Source organism: Coniosporium apollinis, assembly GCF_000281105.1.
Source record: "Coniosporium apollinis CBS 100218 chromosome Unknown supercont1.43, whole genome shotgun sequence".
NCBI lineage: Eukaryota > Fungi > Ascomycota > Dothideomycetes > Coniosporium > Coniosporium apollinis.
The window spans coordinates 105,668-125,523 of NW_006913305.1; the positions used below are offsets into that span (position 1 = coordinate 105,668).

The 19,856-nt window shown below is 39.0% G+C and overlaps 4 protein-coding genes across 4 annotated transcripts; 2 read left to right on the forward strand and 2 right to left on the reverse strand.

The window, feature by feature from the left end:
• Positions 1-577: 577 nt before the first annotated feature.
• Positions 578-1,241, reverse strand: W97_07724 (uncharacterized protein; the record flags this gene model as incomplete). Its single annotated transcript, XM_007785527.1, has 2 exons — positions 578-883; positions 963-1,241. 2 exons carry the CDS (start codon positions 1,239-1,241, stop codon positions 578-580), a joined length of 585 nt encoding a protein of 194 aa, XP_007783717.1.
• A 12,995-nt stretch (positions 1,242-14,236) lies between these two features.
• Positions 14,237-15,203, forward strand: W97_07725 (uncharacterized protein; the record flags this gene model as incomplete). The annotated part of the gene is made up of 2 exons (XM_007785528.1): positions 14,237-14,708; positions 14,893-15,203. 2 exons carry the CDS (start codon positions 14,237-14,239, stop codon positions 15,201-15,203), a joined length of 783 nt encoding a protein of 260 aa, XP_007783718.1.
• Positions 15,204-16,494: 1,291 nt separating this feature from the next.
• Positions 16,495-17,078, forward strand: W97_07726 (uncharacterized protein; the record flags this gene model as incomplete). Its single annotated transcript, XM_007785529.1, has 2 exons — positions 16,495-16,600; positions 16,828-17,078. The coding sequence occupies 2 exons, from the start codon at positions 16,495-16,497 to the stop codon at positions 17,076-17,078; spliced, it is 357 nt and encodes a 118-aa protein (XP_007783719.1).
• Positions 17,079-17,553: 475 nt separating this feature from the next.
• On the reverse strand, positions 17,554-18,115 carry W97_07727 (uncharacterized protein; the record flags this gene model as incomplete). The annotated part of the gene is made up of 2 exons (XM_007785530.1): positions 17,554-17,899; positions 18,102-18,115. 2 exons carry the CDS (start codon positions 18,113-18,115, stop codon positions 17,554-17,556), a joined length of 360 nt encoding a protein of 119 aa, XP_007783720.1.
• Between the last annotated feature and the right edge of the window lie 1,741 nt (positions 18,116-19,856).

The window sequence follows — 19,856 nt, forward strand, 5'->3', positions numbered from 1 at the left end:
AGAAAGAAGCATTTTACTAACTACACTATCAATATAATTGATATTAGTAAGTATAGAACGTTTCGGCTCGCTATTAAGGACGAGAGTAAGGTACGTTTTCTAATATACTTTTCTATTAGCCTATTAAAGAGCGGCGATAAAGCCTATTAAGAAAAAGCAACTGGCTAGACCTAATAGGGCTTAGCTCCACCTCTTATTCCGCTACTCCTACTACTAGCACTACCGAGTGTGCTAGAAGCAGAATCCATGCATGCGTCAGCCGCAAGTACACTAATGCGGCTGTGCCTCACAAGTTGGAGGCGCCTGAGGCCAAGGCGAGCTTAAGCCAAATCTTTGATGTTGGCTGGGCTAGCACTATCATTAAGAAGACATAATATTGTTTGCAAAAGACATGTACTGCGCGATTGCTTAAGAGCGTGAATTCAACCTCAAATTTCCAAATTGGCGGAAACAATACCAGACCTCCACGAGTTCTCCGCGAACGAACAGCAAATTGAGTTCACGGAAGGTATCCTCTCTTTCCGGGTCCCGCCGTTTGCGCCATTGCGTCAAGTTCTCCTACATCTCTCGCGTATTATCACGCGCAAACCCCCAAATTCTGGGCCCATGCATAAGTATTGAACTCTGACCACTCGGCCTTCATCAGCCATTTCCCATCGCGCTTGACGGTGTGCATAACATTGTTACCGCGGATAGGTAGTGGACCTATGTTGAACGTGCCATCTGGCTCTAGCACCCACCGGAAGCTTATCTTCGTGCAGGTGTGGAAGATGTCCTCTAGGATGAACCAATTTGGACTGCCTTCAGGATACACGGGGGGGTCCACGAAATGATTCTGAATGAATTCGTCGCGGCTCGCAGATACTGGACTGCCGAGAGCTTTCTTCCGTAGTGTTAGTGTTCGACCGAGCCTATTTCTCCCGCATCTCTACCAATGCGTAAGCTCAGAGAAAATGACTTACTGAGCCATTCAGGTAAAGCGAGATGTAGCTGTCGGAATAGTCGTGGAAGTCCGGTGCCATATACTTTTCGACAAGCCGAGGATCCAATCGAATGTAGAAGTATTTGAAAGTATCAGCGAGGAAGCGGGCTTCATTGTCGGTCAGGCAGTCGCGATCATGCCTATCTTCTTCATGGTCGTCTCCCTCGTGGTAGTTTCTGGTATTATCAGGAGATGGCAGCGCGAGCATACCACTCAAAAGAAGGGCAAGAAGGACGAAGATCGAGTTAAAGATAACCATGGCGAATGACTTCTCTTGCCGCAATTCTTGTGACCCTTACATATAATGGCTGTGGAAGGACGATTAGGAGGATCAAAATCAAATATCGAAGGCCTCTGCGCACTATGTAGGACGCATCATGAGGGATCCGAGCACCTCCCTCCGCCTGAGACTCTAAGCTGAATCCACATTCCACATCAACTAGAGAAGCTTCAGCCGACCGTTGGTAGCGGGAAAACTGCATTCACTGGGAGCATTTGAATTTGCGTCCGCCACCAACACTAGCGAATCTTACATTAGGATTCAGATCGGCAGGTCCCTCCTCGAAGCTCAGACCATATGCGTCACGCAGCTAAGATGTCGAGCCAAGGTCTGACAGCGCCAGGGTCTTAAGGATGACGAGTAGTCCCGCCGCAGTAGAGCTGAAAAGCTCCCCGAGCCATCCGGACGCTGCATCGCACCTGGGAAAGCAATTTGTGAGGTTTCAAGGCCTCATCAGCTGAAAGCGGCCGGCTCAAGGAAGCTTTAAGAGAACATCGCAATCGTCATTTCGGCGAAGATCTGAATTGCTAGAAAGCCACGAACTTGTCATTCCAGTACACGATCGTTCTTCAAGATACTACGCCTGCCAGCTCTGAGGGTAACGACTGCACACAAAAGGAAGCGAGGCAGAAGTTACGGATTTTGGTTACGAGCTTAGTTCATGACAGCCTTTTTGCTGTTGTAGCCGACAGACCGGCCGTGTCGATATCTCCAAAAGTGCACTAGAGCTTCTAAGAGAACGTCAAATAAAGCAGCGCAATCGAGAAAGCGAGGAATACCTGACTCTCGGCGCCCAAGAAGGCATTCAAGACGAAAGCCACCGTATTACTGCATCTCGTAGGCTTATAGACCTTCCGAACCAGTAGTCACCTGGTCTTGCATGTAGTAACACTTTATTGGAAAAGGTTCCTGCCACTAGGCTTTTAGAATAACTTATACTTAATATAACTTAGTTCTACAATCATATAAATCTAATAGCAATATATTATAATAGTAAGCTTATTACAAATATATTATCTACATAAGTATTATAACTACTAATAAACATATTGTTACTAAATTGAACTTATAGTATAAAGATTAGAATTCTAATTAAATGAGAAGAGAATAGTATTAGAATATAGTTAATAAGATAAGAATTAATATTACAAGTAAAATTAAATTGAATTATACAGAATACTAGATTTATATTTAAGTATATTACAATTACATTATATAGTAGCTTGCTCGATTCAAACTATTTAAGCTTAAATACTATATGTTTTAGTCGATGCAATAGTGTGATGGGCAAGTTCTATAGCTCTAATAATTACTTAAAAATAAGAATATTAATATCTATATACCACCAAATTGTCTTATTTTGAAATTTAAATTAGTAAAATTTTAAATACTTAGAGAATTAGCACTAGTTCTAGATAATTAAAATACGCTAAACGCTTACTAAGCGCTTAGAGTACTTAGAATATCTAAAATAGCTATAATATCTAGAATATCAAAATACTTAGAGTATCTAAAATAGTAAATACTACTTAGTAAGTAGCTTGGTAGATAAATGCTTTAGAGCTTTCTTCTAATTAACTTTCACCTTCTAGTAGAAAGAGCTATAATATTTATATTTCCAAAAATCAAGCAATTAATAGTTATTTATATTAGAAGTAAATTTTTTAAGCTAGCTTCTATTATAATCTTTCTATTATACTAGTTAAACTAGACTTAAAAATTTTTTTAATTTTTTACCTACTAGTTAAGTGGTACTAAGTACGCTTGTAAATAGATTACTTATTTATAAAGCACTTTATAAGTACTTTAAATAATTGAATATTTAAAACATTCTAAACGCTCTAAGTGCTTAGTATACCCTAAGTACTTACTATATTTTTACATATTTGCTAGCTACTCTCAAGAAATAAGACTTACTAAAAAGCTCTAAATGTTTAGAATCTACTCTAAGCGCTTATAGTGACTTGAAGAATACGTATCAATTTTTTAATACAAATAATTTATACTTGTTATAACTACTATAGTTATTATAGATAATTTTTAATTATACTACTTCTATTAATTGTACTCTTAGTATTACTATAATTAGTTCTTTGTATAATTCTTAGTACTAATTACTTTCATTCAATAGATTTAACTTTGAGTTGTAATATTTAAGAGTAGATATTAAATTTAAATAACTAAGTAAACTACTAAATGTATGTTTATATAATACTATCTATAGATTATAAAATCAAGTATACTATAGTAATAGTAGATAAACTAACAGATTTTAATAGATAAAATCTATTGCATTAAGTATTTAAATAATTGATAGAATAAAAACTTTTATTTCTATTAGAGCTATTTTAATTCTAATATACTAAAAGAAAGAAACTAATATCTTTAGTTTTTTTCTAGAAGCTTCTAATAAGAACACTTTTATTTTATTATCTTAATTCTTATAGTATTCTTCTTCTAGTACTGCTTGGCTTTAGACTCTAACTTTCTAGTATATAGTATCTTATCTATTCGATTTCTTTCTCTATATTATAATATAATATCAAGCTATAAGTTATCTTTATTATATATTAGCATTAATAAAGTGTTATATTTATTTAGTTATTTAAGATTATTCGAGAATAGAGACTTTCTAGATTAATATAGTAATATAGTAGTAGAGTATATATTAATAGAATAATATAGAAGAGATTATAAGAGATTAAATTCTATTAGGCTTCTATTATAAGTAAGCGATAGCTATATACTATTACTTAGCTAGTATATTACTAGTAACAATTGCTAAATTCTCTTTATATCTCAAAAAACTAGTATATGTAAAAGCTATATAGTAAAATTATTACTATTATTTTATATATTGATAAAAAAAATTGTTATACATAATGTATTAGATGCGGCTTTAAGGCTTTAGATATATAGAGCTTATATCTAGCTTGCAAGCTACTTGCAAGCTGCTTAAGATTTAGTTAATTACTCTAGATAGTTAGCATAATTAGTATACTCGAATTTCTTATACTTCTTATACTTCTTATATTTCTTAGAATACTTAGAGCTGCTAGGCTACTTAGTAAGTAGAACTTTTAAAATCACGAAAAGAGCTTCAAGTCTATTTATATTACAATCTTATAGAATAGAACTAGCATTGCTGGTATAAGGTTAAATAGTAACTAGTATAGGCTAGCTATTACGTAACTACGAGCCACTACTAGTAGAAGGGATTATATACTAAGAAATAAATAGTAGAGCTAGTAGAAGATAGTAATACTAGCACTACTAGCAACTATTAGCCTATAAATAGTACTAGATAGTATATAGAAGACATTATTCTTATTTATTAGAGTAATGTGCTTAATTTAGATAAGAATCTAGTATTCTTTATAATTTAATCTAATCTTACTACATGATATTAATTCTTATCTTATTAACTATATCTTAGCACTACTCTCTTTCTTCTTAATTAAAGGCTCTAATCTTTATAGTAACTTGTTACAAGCTCCCGCGGATTAGCTTGCATGTGATATAATTGTGATATAATGTAATTAGACTTAGTAAATAGGCGCGTTAGAGGTACTATACAAGGTAGCCTATAGTTAGTTACATTGAAATAGCTTAGAAAGAGCTTAGCGGGCATAGTATAAAGCACCTCGCTCTAGCTTATCTTAGAGAATAGCGGTTCGTGCTATTTAGAGACTTATAGTTGTATCTACTAGTATCTTTAGCCTATTCAATTCTTTCTTTTTAATATAACTTTTATTATTATAAGATAATTCTTATTACAATTTAGTTATACTATAATATAGCTTTACTACAATTACTACTATCTCTAGAGGAGACTCTAGTATATATATAAGAAACTTTTGAAAAAAATAATTATTAGTCGCTTAATTTTTAAAAATTAGATATTTTACTTCTTTTAGCTAAAGAGTGAAAGTTATATAAGAAAGAGAATTCTAAGAAATTTTGTTAACTAAACTACTTACTAAGTAGCTTGGTAGCTCTAAGTATTCTAAGAAGTATAAGAAATATAAAAAGAATAAGAAGTTTAAGTATACTAAATATATTGAGTATATAGAATATTTAGAGCTAGATTTAATAGATTAGATTTAGCTGCATCTAGCTTAGAATTAGATCTAATGTATTAGATTTAGCTATATATAACTTAGATCTAGTTATTCTACAAAATAAAACAATAATATAGTTATACTATATCTAAGTTATATATATTCTATATACATCTATAGTTTATATACTTGTAAGTATAAAGAAACTGAAATATTTTATCAAATTTTATAGAAGTAAATTAGAGTAAAATATACTTCTATTTTTTAATGATTTTTTGTATATATTAATCTAGTCTCTATAGTAAATTGAGATTTTATTAATATACTATGTACTTTAAAATAATAAATCTAATAATATTACTAGATATAATAGTTTATATAAATATAAAATCTTAGTAATCTTCTATATGAAATAAAAAGTAGTAAGCTATATATTTTATCTTTAATAGTATATTACAGTTTTATAATTGTATCTCTAAAGAAATATAGTATTATACAAGTATAAATATAAGTCTTACTACTTGATTCTTTTATATAAATTATAGTAGTGAGAAAATCGATTTTTGTAAAGTATATTACGAAATCTTTTCAGCATTTCAAGCGTTTAAAGCTACTAAGTAAATCGTATTTCTTTAAAGTAACTTATAAACGCATCGAAGCGCTCTAAATACTCTAAGTACTTAGAATATCTAGAATATTTAAAATCGTAAGCTTTACTCAGTAAATCACTTAGTCGAGAGTTTAATAAGTATCTGAAAATTATAATAATACTTTAAACCTTATTTATAGCGTATAATAGAAAGAATAATAGAGCTAGCTTAGAGAATAAATTCTTTAGAAAAATAATTATTAACTACTTAATTTCTAATACTATAGATATGATTTTTCTACTAGAAAGTAAAATTTAAATGCAAAGAAAAACTCTAAAGCTTTCACTTACTAAGTAGCTTATTAAGTAACTTCTATTATTCTAGATACTTTAGATATCTTAGATTTTTTAGATTTTTTTAGATATTCTAGATATATAAGACTAGAGTTAGTTTTTCGAGTATCTATAGATCTACTAATAGTTTAATTTTAGTATAAGATTTACTTATAATAACTAGATTATAGATGATAGCTTAGTTAGTAGATAAAAACTCATTAATATACTTAATAAAACTTGATTTTCTACTATACGCTGCCTTAGCGAAAACTATAGCCGCCTTCTATATTTCTATAGCGAAAACGCTTACAGCACTATAATAAACGCTACGCATTAAAATTGTAAAAAGTGGTTCTATAGTTTCTAAGTTTAGCTTTACGCTTTCAATATATTTACTTTATAGCGCCCTGCAACCGCTGCTGTAAAAGCCTTAGAGTTTTGAAATTTTAGCTGAGGCTTAAGTCTTGCACTAGCCACGCACTAGCTTTAGAGGTTAAAATTATCACTATAGACCTTCTATTCTCGCTACTACTATTCTTATCTACTACCGCAATACTATATCTAGATGAAAGAAAGGTAAATAAGCTTATCTACTATAATATTGCCAGCACTACTAGGAGTAGTAGAACCTGCTATAGTAAGGGTAATTGTATATATAAGCTATTTAACCGCAGTAGCGCGTATAAGCTATTTAACTATAGTAGTAATACTAGGACGTTGTCTTTATTATAGGGAGCTTATTCTTAAGTATTAGTCCTTATACTCTCTTGCAATCTTTTAATGTCTATATAGGCTTATAGTAGATAAGAGTAAGCTATATATAGACTCCCTATCCTCCTTCTCTACCTTAGCCTTCTATAAGCTAGCTTCTTCCCCTACACGCCCGCAATTAAATTGCACTACCTACTATTATCTATATAGCTCTTATAGAGAGCTTATTCTTAAATATTAACCCTTATATTCTTTTATAATTATTTAACGCCTATACTAGTTTGTAGTAGATACACGTAGAGCCTCCTCCCGCTATTATATCCTGTAGGTATTACACTAGACGTGCCTCTTCTTCTATACCTTCTACTACCGCTTATATATACTCTTATATACGCCCTACTCTTTCTCCTCTACTATCTATAGTTTTTAGTAACCGTGCTGCCTCTTCTAATCTACTTCCCTATATACTATACTTGCAGTAAAGGGGCGTAAGCTAATTAGCTATAGAAAATACTAAGGTGACTCCTATGCGGCGGCGTATACTATCCCCTAACTAGTAGGTACACGCGATACTTAAGCTAGTTCTAGAGATAGGCTTCTACTACGTGTAGAATTATAGAGGAGCTATCTATAAGCCGCGTGATAATATTACTAGAGAACCCTTATAGTAGGGAGTTGATTACTACTTTACGCTATAGCGTGTGTGCTACACTTACTATTACTATAGGGCGCTATATTAGATTAAGGAGAGAAGGGTAAATTTAATAAAGAAGAACCTATAGTTTAGCTACTATATAGATAGTGTGGTGTATATACTCCTATAAGGATAATACTTGCAGGAGCTATAGTGATTACTTATAGAGATAGAGGGTGTAAACTAATAGACGCGATGTATACCTCTAATATAGGAGTTCTATAAGTATATCCGCTATTATAATAACGCCTTTATGTTCTACTCCCTTAGCGTGGATATCGATAAGAGACTTATGTAGTAGCTATATAGCGCCTATATTTTCTGCGCGTATAGCTAGCTCTACTATTATATTAGTACGCTGTAGGCTCCTACGGATTGGGCTTCTAGCTGTATATAGCTATATATCTTCGATAGTAAGAAGGAGTAGCTATAGTAGCGTGGCTAGGTGTTTTAAAATTTAAGTATAAGAACCCTATATACTATCTAGCGCGTGCTATATACTACTAACCTATTTATATAGGTGTTTCGCACTAACGCGAAGAGGCTCTATAATAATTATAGTGTTACTATCTCTATTAGCATTTTCGAGGCCGCTATAACTAATTTATATAGATATAACCGGCTAACTATAAGTAAGGTTATAGCTCTTATACCTATCTCTATAGAAATAAACGGCGGGACGTGTTAGATTATACTAGAGAATAGAGCTAATAGTGCGCTATAGTTTATTAGCAAATAGCGTATAGAGTATCTACTTATATAGTATCTACTACTTTATCTAAATGGCGAGCTAGGCTAGCGGTATAATTACCCGCTTATAGGTAGGCTGTAGGTGCTATAAGGAGAAGGTATAGGTGAGGTAAATATAGCTATAGAAGGTAGAAAGGTTGCTGTGGAGGTTATAGAGGGAGAGAATCCTGCTTTAAGTAGTAAGAAGGAGGGTGGGTAGGAGGAGGATAGTAATAGTAGTGCGGATATATAGCGCGGCTGTAATAGTTCTATGCGGGTCTTATAGTAGTAGTGGTAGAAATACTACCTATAGCTACGCTACCTACTACCCGCTTAGCTGCTTACGGGGAGGCTATTCTATAAGGTAGTTATAGATATATACGCCTTAATTGCTGGCTCTCGCTTATAGTAGTATAAGTATAACTAGAAGACCCTATATATAGTATAGTATAGCGGTATACTTAATATACTATACGCGAATAACTAGGTTACTAGCTAGGATATTAGCTATAATGTTATCCTTTCTATATTATATACTAGATCCCCGCGGTAGATATATAACCTCTACCTTAATACTATAGCTCTTACGTGTTACTTTAGCTCCTCTAACTTCTTTATTACCTTTATTTATAACCTATAGTAGTAGGAGATCTAGTATAAGCTTGTAGCTAGCTAGACCGCTATAAACCGCCTAGATCTAGTAAACCGCGTCTTCTACCTAAAGCTAAAATAGCTATAGCGCGAGATTCTAAAGGGTAGAGTGCTTAACTATATAGTAGTTATCTACTAGATAATTAAGTTCTAGAAGTATAAGCTCCTATATACCTATATACTACTAATTCTAGATCCTGCATCCCGCTATAGCACTATAGAGGATATTAATATAGCTATCTACGCGGACCTTCCTAATCTAGTAGTAGAGCCTCTACTCTATAATATAGTTACCTATAATATACTATATAGCCCTTATAAGGAGCGGTACCTAGCCGTAGGCTATATACGCGATAGTAAGTATAGGTTTAGCTTCCCATATTAGTTTTAGGATAAGACTATACTTAGTGATAACCGCCGGCCCTATTATAAGCGCCTAGATAATAGGCGAATCTTTTAGAAGAGTATATAAGGCTATACGTATAATAATCGCGATGTTATAGCCTATAATCCCTACCTCTCTATCTACTTTAACGCATATATTAACGTGGAGTCCTATATAGGCTATAACACTATTAAGTACACGTTTAAATACGTCTTTAAAGGCTCTAACCGCGCTATAATGTCGCTATAAGTGTAGTAGTAGTAGTAGCAGCCTAGTATAGCACCCTACACAATAGTAGATAAGATTTAGAAGTATATTAATACTTAATATATTACCGCGCACGAGGCTCTTTAGCGTATATATAAGTTTTACACGCATAGCTACTTAGTTCTAGTATAGTAGCTTGCGCTCTATCTTAAGGGTAAGTAGCCTATTTACTTCTAGGCTAACTAGTATATTAAGGCCCACCTCGCCCGTAATATAATCTATAGGACTATACTTACTAAGTTCTTTATAATAAACGTAAGAGGCTGTATTAAGTGGCGCTATTAGGACTTTCCCGTGTACTATATATAGAGTAAGGGTTATAAGTAGTAGGCTCCCCGCTATAAAGGCTTTATAGTTAGCTATATTATATAGCTTCCTATTATAGCGGGCAAGGTATACTACCTACACCTACTACTAGTAAATATCGCTAGCTAGCGTTCCTTTAAGGATGCCCGCACCTTTAAGAGCTAGGTTCACCCAACCTTCTAGGCCGCCTACCTTACCTACGGGCTGCTGTAGAACGATAGAGAGTACTTATAGGCGCTAGCGGAAGCTGCGGAGTTTTAGCTAGGGTGGTAGCTATATAAGCTCTTTATAACTATACTAGCGAGCTATAGGCCTGCGGACCCTATAGCGCTATAAAACCGCTTCCGCGGCAATCTTGTAGATAACTACTACTACTAGCTGCGGACTATATATAGCGTTTAGAAGTCGACTTAGGAGTAGGCTAAGGATCTTATACTCTACTTACTTTATATAAGCCTCGCCCGCTATAACCGAACGCTAGATAGCTATAGTCTCCTATAGCTCTAGTATAGCTAGCTTAAAGACTCTATAGACCACCGTAACCGTCTCCTATATAAGTAGCTTATATTTAATACGGAGGAGATATAGGCTAGCCTTACTAATAGCCTCTTACGCCTAAACACCGAGTAGCGGCTTATATTTAACCTACTTAACTAGGTGGTGGAATCTAATTAGAGCGGTCTCTTCTTTATTAATAGCTCTAGTAGTACTAGTAAAACCTTTCTATAGAATGCCGTGCTATCCTACTAGTAGCTATAGAATAGGGTAGTGCTTGCGGTAGTAACATCTAGTATTACTATAACCCTACTTACTAGAGGCACTACCGCGCACTCCTACTTTAAGATCCTAATTAATATTAATAAGTACTTAACCTATAATATACCTAAGCGGTCCTACCTTATAGAGCTTCTATAGGAGACGCGCCTGATTTTCTAGAATAAGGTAGTAATATACTATTACTATATAGTAGAGGTAGTCTTATAGATGCTATAGAACCTCCGCGATAAGAGTAATAATTAGTGGTAGCTCCCCTTTAGTGGTATTATAGTGTGCTTCTATAGTAACTTCTGCTAGATTCTATCTATAGTTAAGTAGAGGACTTATAGCTAGATTATTAACACAACGCTTAAGTATTCTATCTTATAGTACCGCGTGCACACCTTCTATCTTATATAGAATATGCGCCTATACTACCCGAATCTTGCCCTAGGTGAGTGCTAGGAGATTATAGTATTTATAAAGCAGCTACTCTATATTAGCGAGTATATTAATCTAGATAGGAGGGTCTATTAGGATATATAGGACTAGGTAATTAGTAATAGTATAGAGGCGCTTGCTACTACTATATTTCCTAGCCTTAAGCGCTAGCAGCTACCTATAGATTAGTTATAGGACTCCGTAATCCTCGCGCTAAAGAATAATATAGTAGATAGTATGAACTAGCTGCTACTTAATGTAATACTAGGCGTGGAGACGATATTCTACTCGGTAGACTACTATAAGAATAGTATAGAAGCTGCAGCCCTTTCTAAGGAGTTCCTACACTTTATTAATATTCTATAGCTGCCTCTATACGCGCTCTGCCTTAAGCTTAGCTACCTAGTAATACTACTTTATAACCTCAATCTAGATAATGGCCTCTATAATATTATGTAGTTAGTAGTTCTCTCTACATCCCACACTTTACTATACTGCTTAATTCTAGAGACGTGGAGGTATAGTGCAATTATATAGCTACTACATATACCCTTAGATACGTCTAGCTCTAATTAAGGGCTTAAGTTTATATAGCACTAGTTTCCCGTCAGGCTCGCCTTTATAATAACTATTAATAAGGTGTAGGGCTATAGTCTATCTAATATTAGCCTGCTTCTTAGTCTAGAGGTGTTTAGCTATAGCTAGTTATATATCGCGCTTAGCTATATTACCCGTCCTAATAGTATCTATATAGTGCTACCTAATACGAATATCGCCTATAGCGGCCGCCTAAAGAATATAGTGTATAGCGAGGTGCTTTAGATATAGTAGAATATAGAGGCTAGTAAGAGAGGATTAGTAGCATATTAAGTATATATATTACTTTACTATATATCGCGTCTAGGTCTATTAGCTAAGTATTACTAGTAATAGGTCTGCGGAAGCTTAGTATAGATAGAAGGTAGAAATATAAGTATTATATAGTGTTATAGATATTACTAGTATAGAAGTTAGGTGTAAAAGTAGGAATAGTCTTAATTAATACTATTAAAAGCTATAAGGTAGCGTGCTATCTATATACCTATAAACGCTATACCCGTATTATATACTAGGTATAATATAGTATTATACCTATTACTATAAGAGTTAGAGACTATAAAAGAGTAATCCTACCTGCTTTATACTATTATAGAAGACTATATAGGCTGTCCAAAGTAGTAGTATATATAACTAGCTGCCTATATCTATATTATTATTCGTAAAGCTCTACTACTCCTCTTTCTCTTTATTATTATCCTTCTCTATTACCTTTTATATAGTGAAGCGGTAGGTACTATTAAGGCTCTAGTTTAGAACTAGATAGCCCACACGCTATATAGCCGAGTAGATGTTATTCTTAGTAATTTATATAGCTATATACGTGGAGCTACGGTTGAGATTATTAGAATTACTAGTATTATAAGCTATATTAAGAAGGGTATAGCGCCTTATAGTAGGGAAGACGAAGTAGGGGAGTTACTAAGGGGATTATATACGGCTATAAGTAAGAGGCGGAGAGAGAGTACTATCTTATAGAGTGTTTATAGATATTAAGGCGTGAGGGCTAGAGACGCTAGTGTGGGAATCTAGAGCGACTACTAGTATATTAGTATTAGTTCTATATAACCGACTGCGTTAATTTATATACTATATTTAGTGCCTAGATTATAGCGCTTATAGTGGCCACCCTATATATAGTTACTATAGGCGCCATTATAGATATTAGAGCGAACGTAGTAGTCCGTAAATAGGCTATTATTACTATTAGTATAGCTATTATAAGGGGTTCTATATAGTAGAGCGTGGATATATAGCTTTATAGGCTAGCGGAATATAGACTAATTAAGGTTATAGATACTATTGCGGTTTAGGTAGAACTATAGGCGCGCGTTACTAAGCTTAGAGAGGCTATTAAGAAACTACTTATAACTACTACTTAGGGTGCTCTTCGTGTAGAGGACTCTCTTTATAAACTTAATTAGGTTCGCTTTACGCCTATTAGTATAGTATCTATAGGCTACTTTTTATAGAGTACATATACCTTTAGCTAATAACGCGGGAGGATTAGTGGCTTTAATCTAGTAAGTATAATCTAGTACCTATAGATTACGCTTTCTATTACCGCTACCGCCTCTACCTACACCCTAGCTAGTAGCTATATAGCTAGGAGTAGGAATAACAACCTAGATACTAGCTATACTAAGTATACACGCTAGTTAGATAGACTTAATAAGAGAGATATACGTAATTACGGTTAAGAGCTATTAGTTAGATGGAGGTTATAGGGTTTATAGTGTTTTAACCTATATACAGTAGAGGATGCTGGCGCTATTCTACGCACGCTAATATACGCTAACACATATTAGGAATATGCAGCCTACGCGTAGCATAGAGACTTTATATATATATAGTATTACGTAATTTATAAAGGAATTGCATTCTATATAGTGCTTATAGTATTATACGTAAGGTCTATAGTTCGAGTCTACCTATAAAAGTACTTTTTAAGAATATATAATATGCGCTTATAGTAGAATTTAACCTATACTGTATTCTTTATTCTTTTATTTACCTTATAGAAGATCTGCGGTTTAAATCTACCTTAGAGAGTACTTTCTAAGAATTCTCGAAACTATTTTAGTATAAAACAGGCACATCTCGTGTTTTTTATTTATTCTTAAAGCTATAATTAAACCTAAAAGAATGCACGCTATTATATTATACAGATGCGCATACTAGAATAGATGGTGCTCTCGTCGTAAGAGTGCGGGGAACGGCTAAAATGCGGAAAGACTTTTGGCTACCGATTGTGTGTCAAGTGGTTTTTGTTCGCGGAGCCCCGCTCCGGAGCTGTGAGCTGCCGCGCTGCCGAGAAATGAACCGCAAAAGCGATCGTAAAACTCCCTCCTGCCTAATTGCTGTTATCAGGATTCCAGATTCTCCGGCCTTTCGCGGCTCCACAGATAGCTTTGCTTGCCTAGCAGGGTCTGATACGAAGATATTCCCATGATGAGCGATCTCCTGGATGGCAAAGTCGTGCTCGTGACTGGTGGCGCAAGCGGACTAGGAAAAGCCATCGTGATAGCCTGCCTGGGTGCCAAGGCTACAGTTGTTATTTCCGACATCAACGAAAAGTCGCTCGAAGAATGCGAGAAAGAGCTAGGGAATGTTGAGTCTCCGGACAAGCTCTCAAAGGTCGTTACGGACGTGTCGAACGAGGATTCCGCTGCCAAGGCAATTCAGCACGCCATCGACAAGTTCAGCCGGTTAGACGTCCTGATCAACTGCGCTGGTATCATGGATGCCTTCGATCCCGTTGATGGGCTGGATTTACAGCTTTGGAACCGTGTCATTGCGGTCAACCTCACCGGCCCGGTCCTCATGTCCAAGTATGCGGTGAAGCACTTCCTTGGGCGCGAGAAGCCTAGTGGTGCTATCATGAACATTGGCTCTATAGCAGCCCTTAGAGGCGCTCTTGCGGGTGAGATTCCAGTCATCTCTTACTCCGACTTTTCTCACTGCGATACTCCATCCATCGGGTGTTCTCAGCCTTGTCAAGAGGCCGCACTATTACTGCCAACGTAACGCAGCATCTTGTGTTCCCGACTTTCTTTCCGTGAGCCGTACGATTGCTACAAAGTATGAGCTGACGATATCTGGCTGAGCAGGCGCGGCATACACAGCAAGCAAGCACGGGCTCGTCGGCATCACCAGGAACACCGCCGCGGCGTATGCAAAGCAGGGCATCCGCTGCAATATTGTCCTTCCGGGAACCATGGAGACGAACATCGCTCACTCTATGCCAGCGTGTCCCAATGAGAGCTTAGTAAAGGTTACCCAGAGCATGCTCGCCGTGCATCCCAACTTCGTCCAAGTTGACCACGTTGCGAAGACTGTCGTGCACTTGGCCTCGGATTCAGCTGAGGCTATTAACGGCGCGATAATCACAGCGGATGGTGGCTTCACGGCGTTTTAAAGAGGGTTGATATTGTGCATTCCAGAAACAAGCTAGACCTGTACAGAGAAGACGCGCAAAGGTTAGAGGTCTAGGGCGCTAGGATTCTCTTGAAGAAAGTATCTCCAGCGATGCCACTACACAGAGTACTTTATAGACTATCCGCTGTCTATATTAGTATGTCATGCCTCTCTGTATGATATGACTCTAACCCTCCTGCGTGTGCTTCTTATGCGCGACATATCGCATAACACCCCACACGACTCGTCTAACTTTCCCGCCCGCACGGCTCTCCACGCGACAATCGCCCGCCTGCCGCATCGCACGGCCGCACGATTCTTAAGTAACTCAACGCCAGAGTAGTGTTTATGAGGTTGGTAAATACTATTTCAGACACAGCATTCGATGTCTCCAAGGAACACCTCCTCGATTGGGGCGCAACCATTCGGGATGCTGCCTCCGCAGCTTACAGCCTGGTCAGCCTGGATCAAGGCTAGCCGTCCCGCACCGTTGGGAAGCGGAGCATATCTCCTCCCTCAATCTCAGCGCAGTCATCTTAGCGGCTTAGCCATTATCAGCGCAGAGACGCGGCCGCGACCAGCCTTGAAGGCTCGTGGGAGGTCAAGGGGGGTGGGGGATGTAGTCCCGGCTGCTGCTCCTGCTGCGGCGATTGAGGAAGGAGAGGTGGTGGGCAGTGGAACCATCCGGCACGCCTTGCTGTACGCAAACAGGTTTGATCGCCGCACCCGAGAAGTAGGACCAGCCGGTCAATCGTTACGAGATACGTCACTTTATCCTCTTTCATAGTAGCGAAGTTAAGCGTCTAGAACGTCGTAGTGATGGCGTTGACGAGCGGGTGAATGAGGCTGGGTTCCGTAAACTGCCCGTAGATGCGCGGGTTTTTGTTCTCCAGGTTGGTCGCGAGGCGGATGGCAAGGGAGGTGCTGTGGGCGAGGTTGGTGTCGAGGCGGGTGAGGAGGAGGGGGAGGATGACGGCGAGCCGGGTCAGGTGGTCTGTGGGGAAGGTGGTGTGTGTTGGCGTGTGGCTATGGAGAGCCGGAGACCCTTCCAGCGGTAGGGTCGGCCTGGGACGCTTGTGGGCCCGACAACGCTGTCGCCGCTCACCGACTGTTCGCGAACTGGAAATGGTACAATGGAATCGTCGTACAGCTTGCCAACTTCTGACACAAACTCTCTCGATGACAATTATTGAAATAGAGCATAGTAGTCAGTTAAAAACGGCTGCGGCAATAACGAAGCAGCACATCCACACTTCAACTTCGACCACGATTACCCTACTACGACCACCAACATGAGCGAGACTCTACTCCCTACCCTTGACGCCGAGAGCTGGCACTGGGACTCAATGGATGCTAACCAGATCACATTTAACAGGAATGGCACGGGCAAGGCGAGCTGTTCGTGATCTGGGTCTTTGAGATGTAGCTACTAGTAAACGAGCTGAAGTTATTATGTCGTTACGAGTTGAACGTATGGATCGCCGCGGAGTTCGACTGGAAGCTCCAGAGCTCCGAGTGGCTCGACCAGGTCGTCGACATCAGCAGCGACACTCGCGAAGATCCGCATCTTATAGGCTAGTTCGACATCGAACTAACGCTCACGAAACGCCGCATTCTGAAACTAGGCCATACAGAGGTGCATAAATACAGAATAAACGAGTCGCTGCTCACGGATGACGCCTTCCTGCCGAAGGCGTACACCCTTAGCCTAGAGAAAGGCAAATTCCTTACACCTCTCGACGCCATGCGAACAGAGGAGATCCAGTATACCCCGAGGTTCGCACTTCGTCTAGTGTTTGACAAGTCGCCGTACCCTCCGGGACATGAGTGGAAGGAGCTAGGAGGAGCACCAGACGCAATGAAGCTTTGGGAGTGAAAGGACTTTTGTCGTCGACGACTGCCGTGCGAGGTGCTGCGGTGTAGGACGAGGTAGTGGTCGCCGATGACGTGGGTCTGAAATTCGTCGGAGTCATTAGCGCGGGGGAGAGGGGTGGTGCAAGCGTATATCGGCGGTGTAAAGGCACGGATGAGATCCGGCTGCAACGTAACGGCACAGACATCACCTTCGAATTCGGAATCACTCCCAAGACGCTTGCGAGTGCTGGGGCGGTACCTGCAGAAGCTTCAGGCTGCATGGGACAAAGACCGCGCCAAACAGCGGATATCAAAGCGTCCACAGAGTCTGAAGCTGAAGACGTAGATAGACCTAGCGAAGAAGCTACATATTTCCGGCAGTTTCTCCCATCTTTGCAGGATTGACAAGACATTGTCCAGTAGGCTCGTACGAGGAGATGTAACCGCTAATAAAGAGCGAACTTCTTTTAGCAAGAAAGGGAGCTACTAGAGTTCATTTACTGCCTTTTGCCTTTAATGTTGTACTTCCAGTCGTTATACTTGACAATATGGCCTGGAATATCCTCAATCCTCTCCTTACACGAAGCCGTCAGACCCATACTACCGCCATTCGAATTGAGCAGCCCAGGTGGGATCATCAGCTGGACATTGTTTAACTCCTTGCCTTCAATAATAGACGTACGCAGGGTCTTAGCCGGGTTCCATAAGCTCTCTAGCTTCTTGATGTTGTTGTCGAAGACCTCGTCTCGACTAAACCACAGCTGCTCACGGTCATATTCCTTCGGCACCCATGCCTTAGAGACGCGGTTAATAGCGTTGGAGTCGGCGAGAGTGACGCAGTACCTGCGAAGTATGTAAGAACTTAGGATAAGTAAGTACTATAGCGGTTGCGAGCTAACTGTTCGAGCTACCAGCCCACCCTCCGCGGCCAGGACTAGTGTAAACGCCCTTACCAATCTGCGTCGAGATTATGTTCTCGTCGTTAGTGAATGTGCCAGCGTCGTTATAAAGCTTGGCTTACATCTGCACGCAATAAAGTTAGTACTGTGCGCTGAGCATTGTGGCTTAAAGAAACGAAAATGTTAACATACGGGGCTGACGGTTCTATAGCCGACGATGACACTCTGTCCTTGCTTGCGTAGAACAACTGGAGAGGCCGCGACGTAGCCGATTGAAAATCAAGGTAAAGATTAAGAATTTAGCGCTCGAGAGTATCATTATGCTCTAAGAGGTCGAAGCAAGAAGCAGGAGAAGCAGTAGGATTATGTATAGGATCTATAAGAGGCAGGAGTGTATTGGATTCAGTTCCTTAGATAGTAGGAATTGAACTAGTAGAGAGCTTAACTCTCGACTTAGTGGGAAGACCGCCTCGTTCATATGTTTTTTTCCGCTTACTTCTAAGAGTGAAGCTGGGACTCTAGCGCCATGTTAATACGCGGCAATTTAAAGGCTGCCGGCAGCGCATGGTCTCTCTACGGCTCAAAAGTTTCCTCAAAAGTTTCAGCCACGCATATCAAACGGTTCCGAGTCTCAGCTAGAGAGGTTGATCTCCAAATTCCCGAACGTGCATACCAGAAAGGTCCAGAGCCTCGCCAAAGCCATTCGGTTTTTTATTCGTGGTTCAACATCTTGTGCCAAGGTGCGAGTTGTTGTTTCACCGTAGGTTACAAACCAAAGTTCCTCGAGGTCCGCCAACTTTCGTCCCTCGATGACGGGATTTTGTAATTCCCCGTAGACGTTGCAAAAGCTCCTATGTTTCCTCTTTCGTGCTTTGCTGAACCTAAACAGAAGGTCCATCTCCGCATAAAAGCGCCCTTGAAGAGGACGCTCACTATGACTCTCCGCTTCGTGCTTATCATCGCTGCCATTATGGAATCAGACCTGGCCTCAAAGGATGTTATTCCACAACTAGTCCTGAGCCCGTCGATGACATCCAAAATATGTCTCAGACGCTCTTCTCTCCGGATTCTATATTCAACATCATCTTGACCATCCTCAACCTTGTCACCAATATTATAAACATCTGACAGAACCAGCAGATGATGGATTGGCGGCCACCGTGTGAGTTTTGCTAGTCCGCTATGTAATCACTCACTCGAATTTTTCTTCACCTTCATGCTAGCAAGGGTACGATAAGATAAGGAACATCGTAACATAGCGCACCACAATGCTTTAATAGAACAAAGCTGGAAAACGTTTATATAACAGTCGTACGTCTGTATATCCTACTAGAGATGTCATGGTTTACCTATATGTAGTAGCGTGGGGTTCGATCTATCGATCGAACATTGTGCCTTTTGGCCCGTTGGCGTGATCGTGAAACCACGCGCACGTGAATCGTCACAAGAGAAGTTTCACGTCCTTAGTTTCCTCTATAGTTGCGTATATATGGTTAAAACACGTCGTGATCCTGCCTTTAGCTTAAAACCCTTTCTAACAGGGCGGTAAGGATACTTAATCCGCTCCGAAATGGTGGTTGAATTCTCAGGTCTGTGATTACGGTGGAGGTCATGCTTGCGAGATGGAGATGCCCCAGATGGCGAAGAATATCCATCTCAACCTTGCAAACTTACAGTAGCACTTCCGTTCTCTTCCAACGCCTAGACCGAAACAGCCGACGCGGCAAAGGTGGTGCAAGCACTCGAAGGACTGCCTTCTGATAAGTGCCCGGGTTGAGCAGCCCTCGAACCACGCTGGATATACTCAAAAGAAGATGGCATACGGCGTCGAAGGTACTGTGGTCAACATAGCGAATGATTTATGAGAAGCAGGAAGAAATCCGGGGTGATATCGGTGTCAA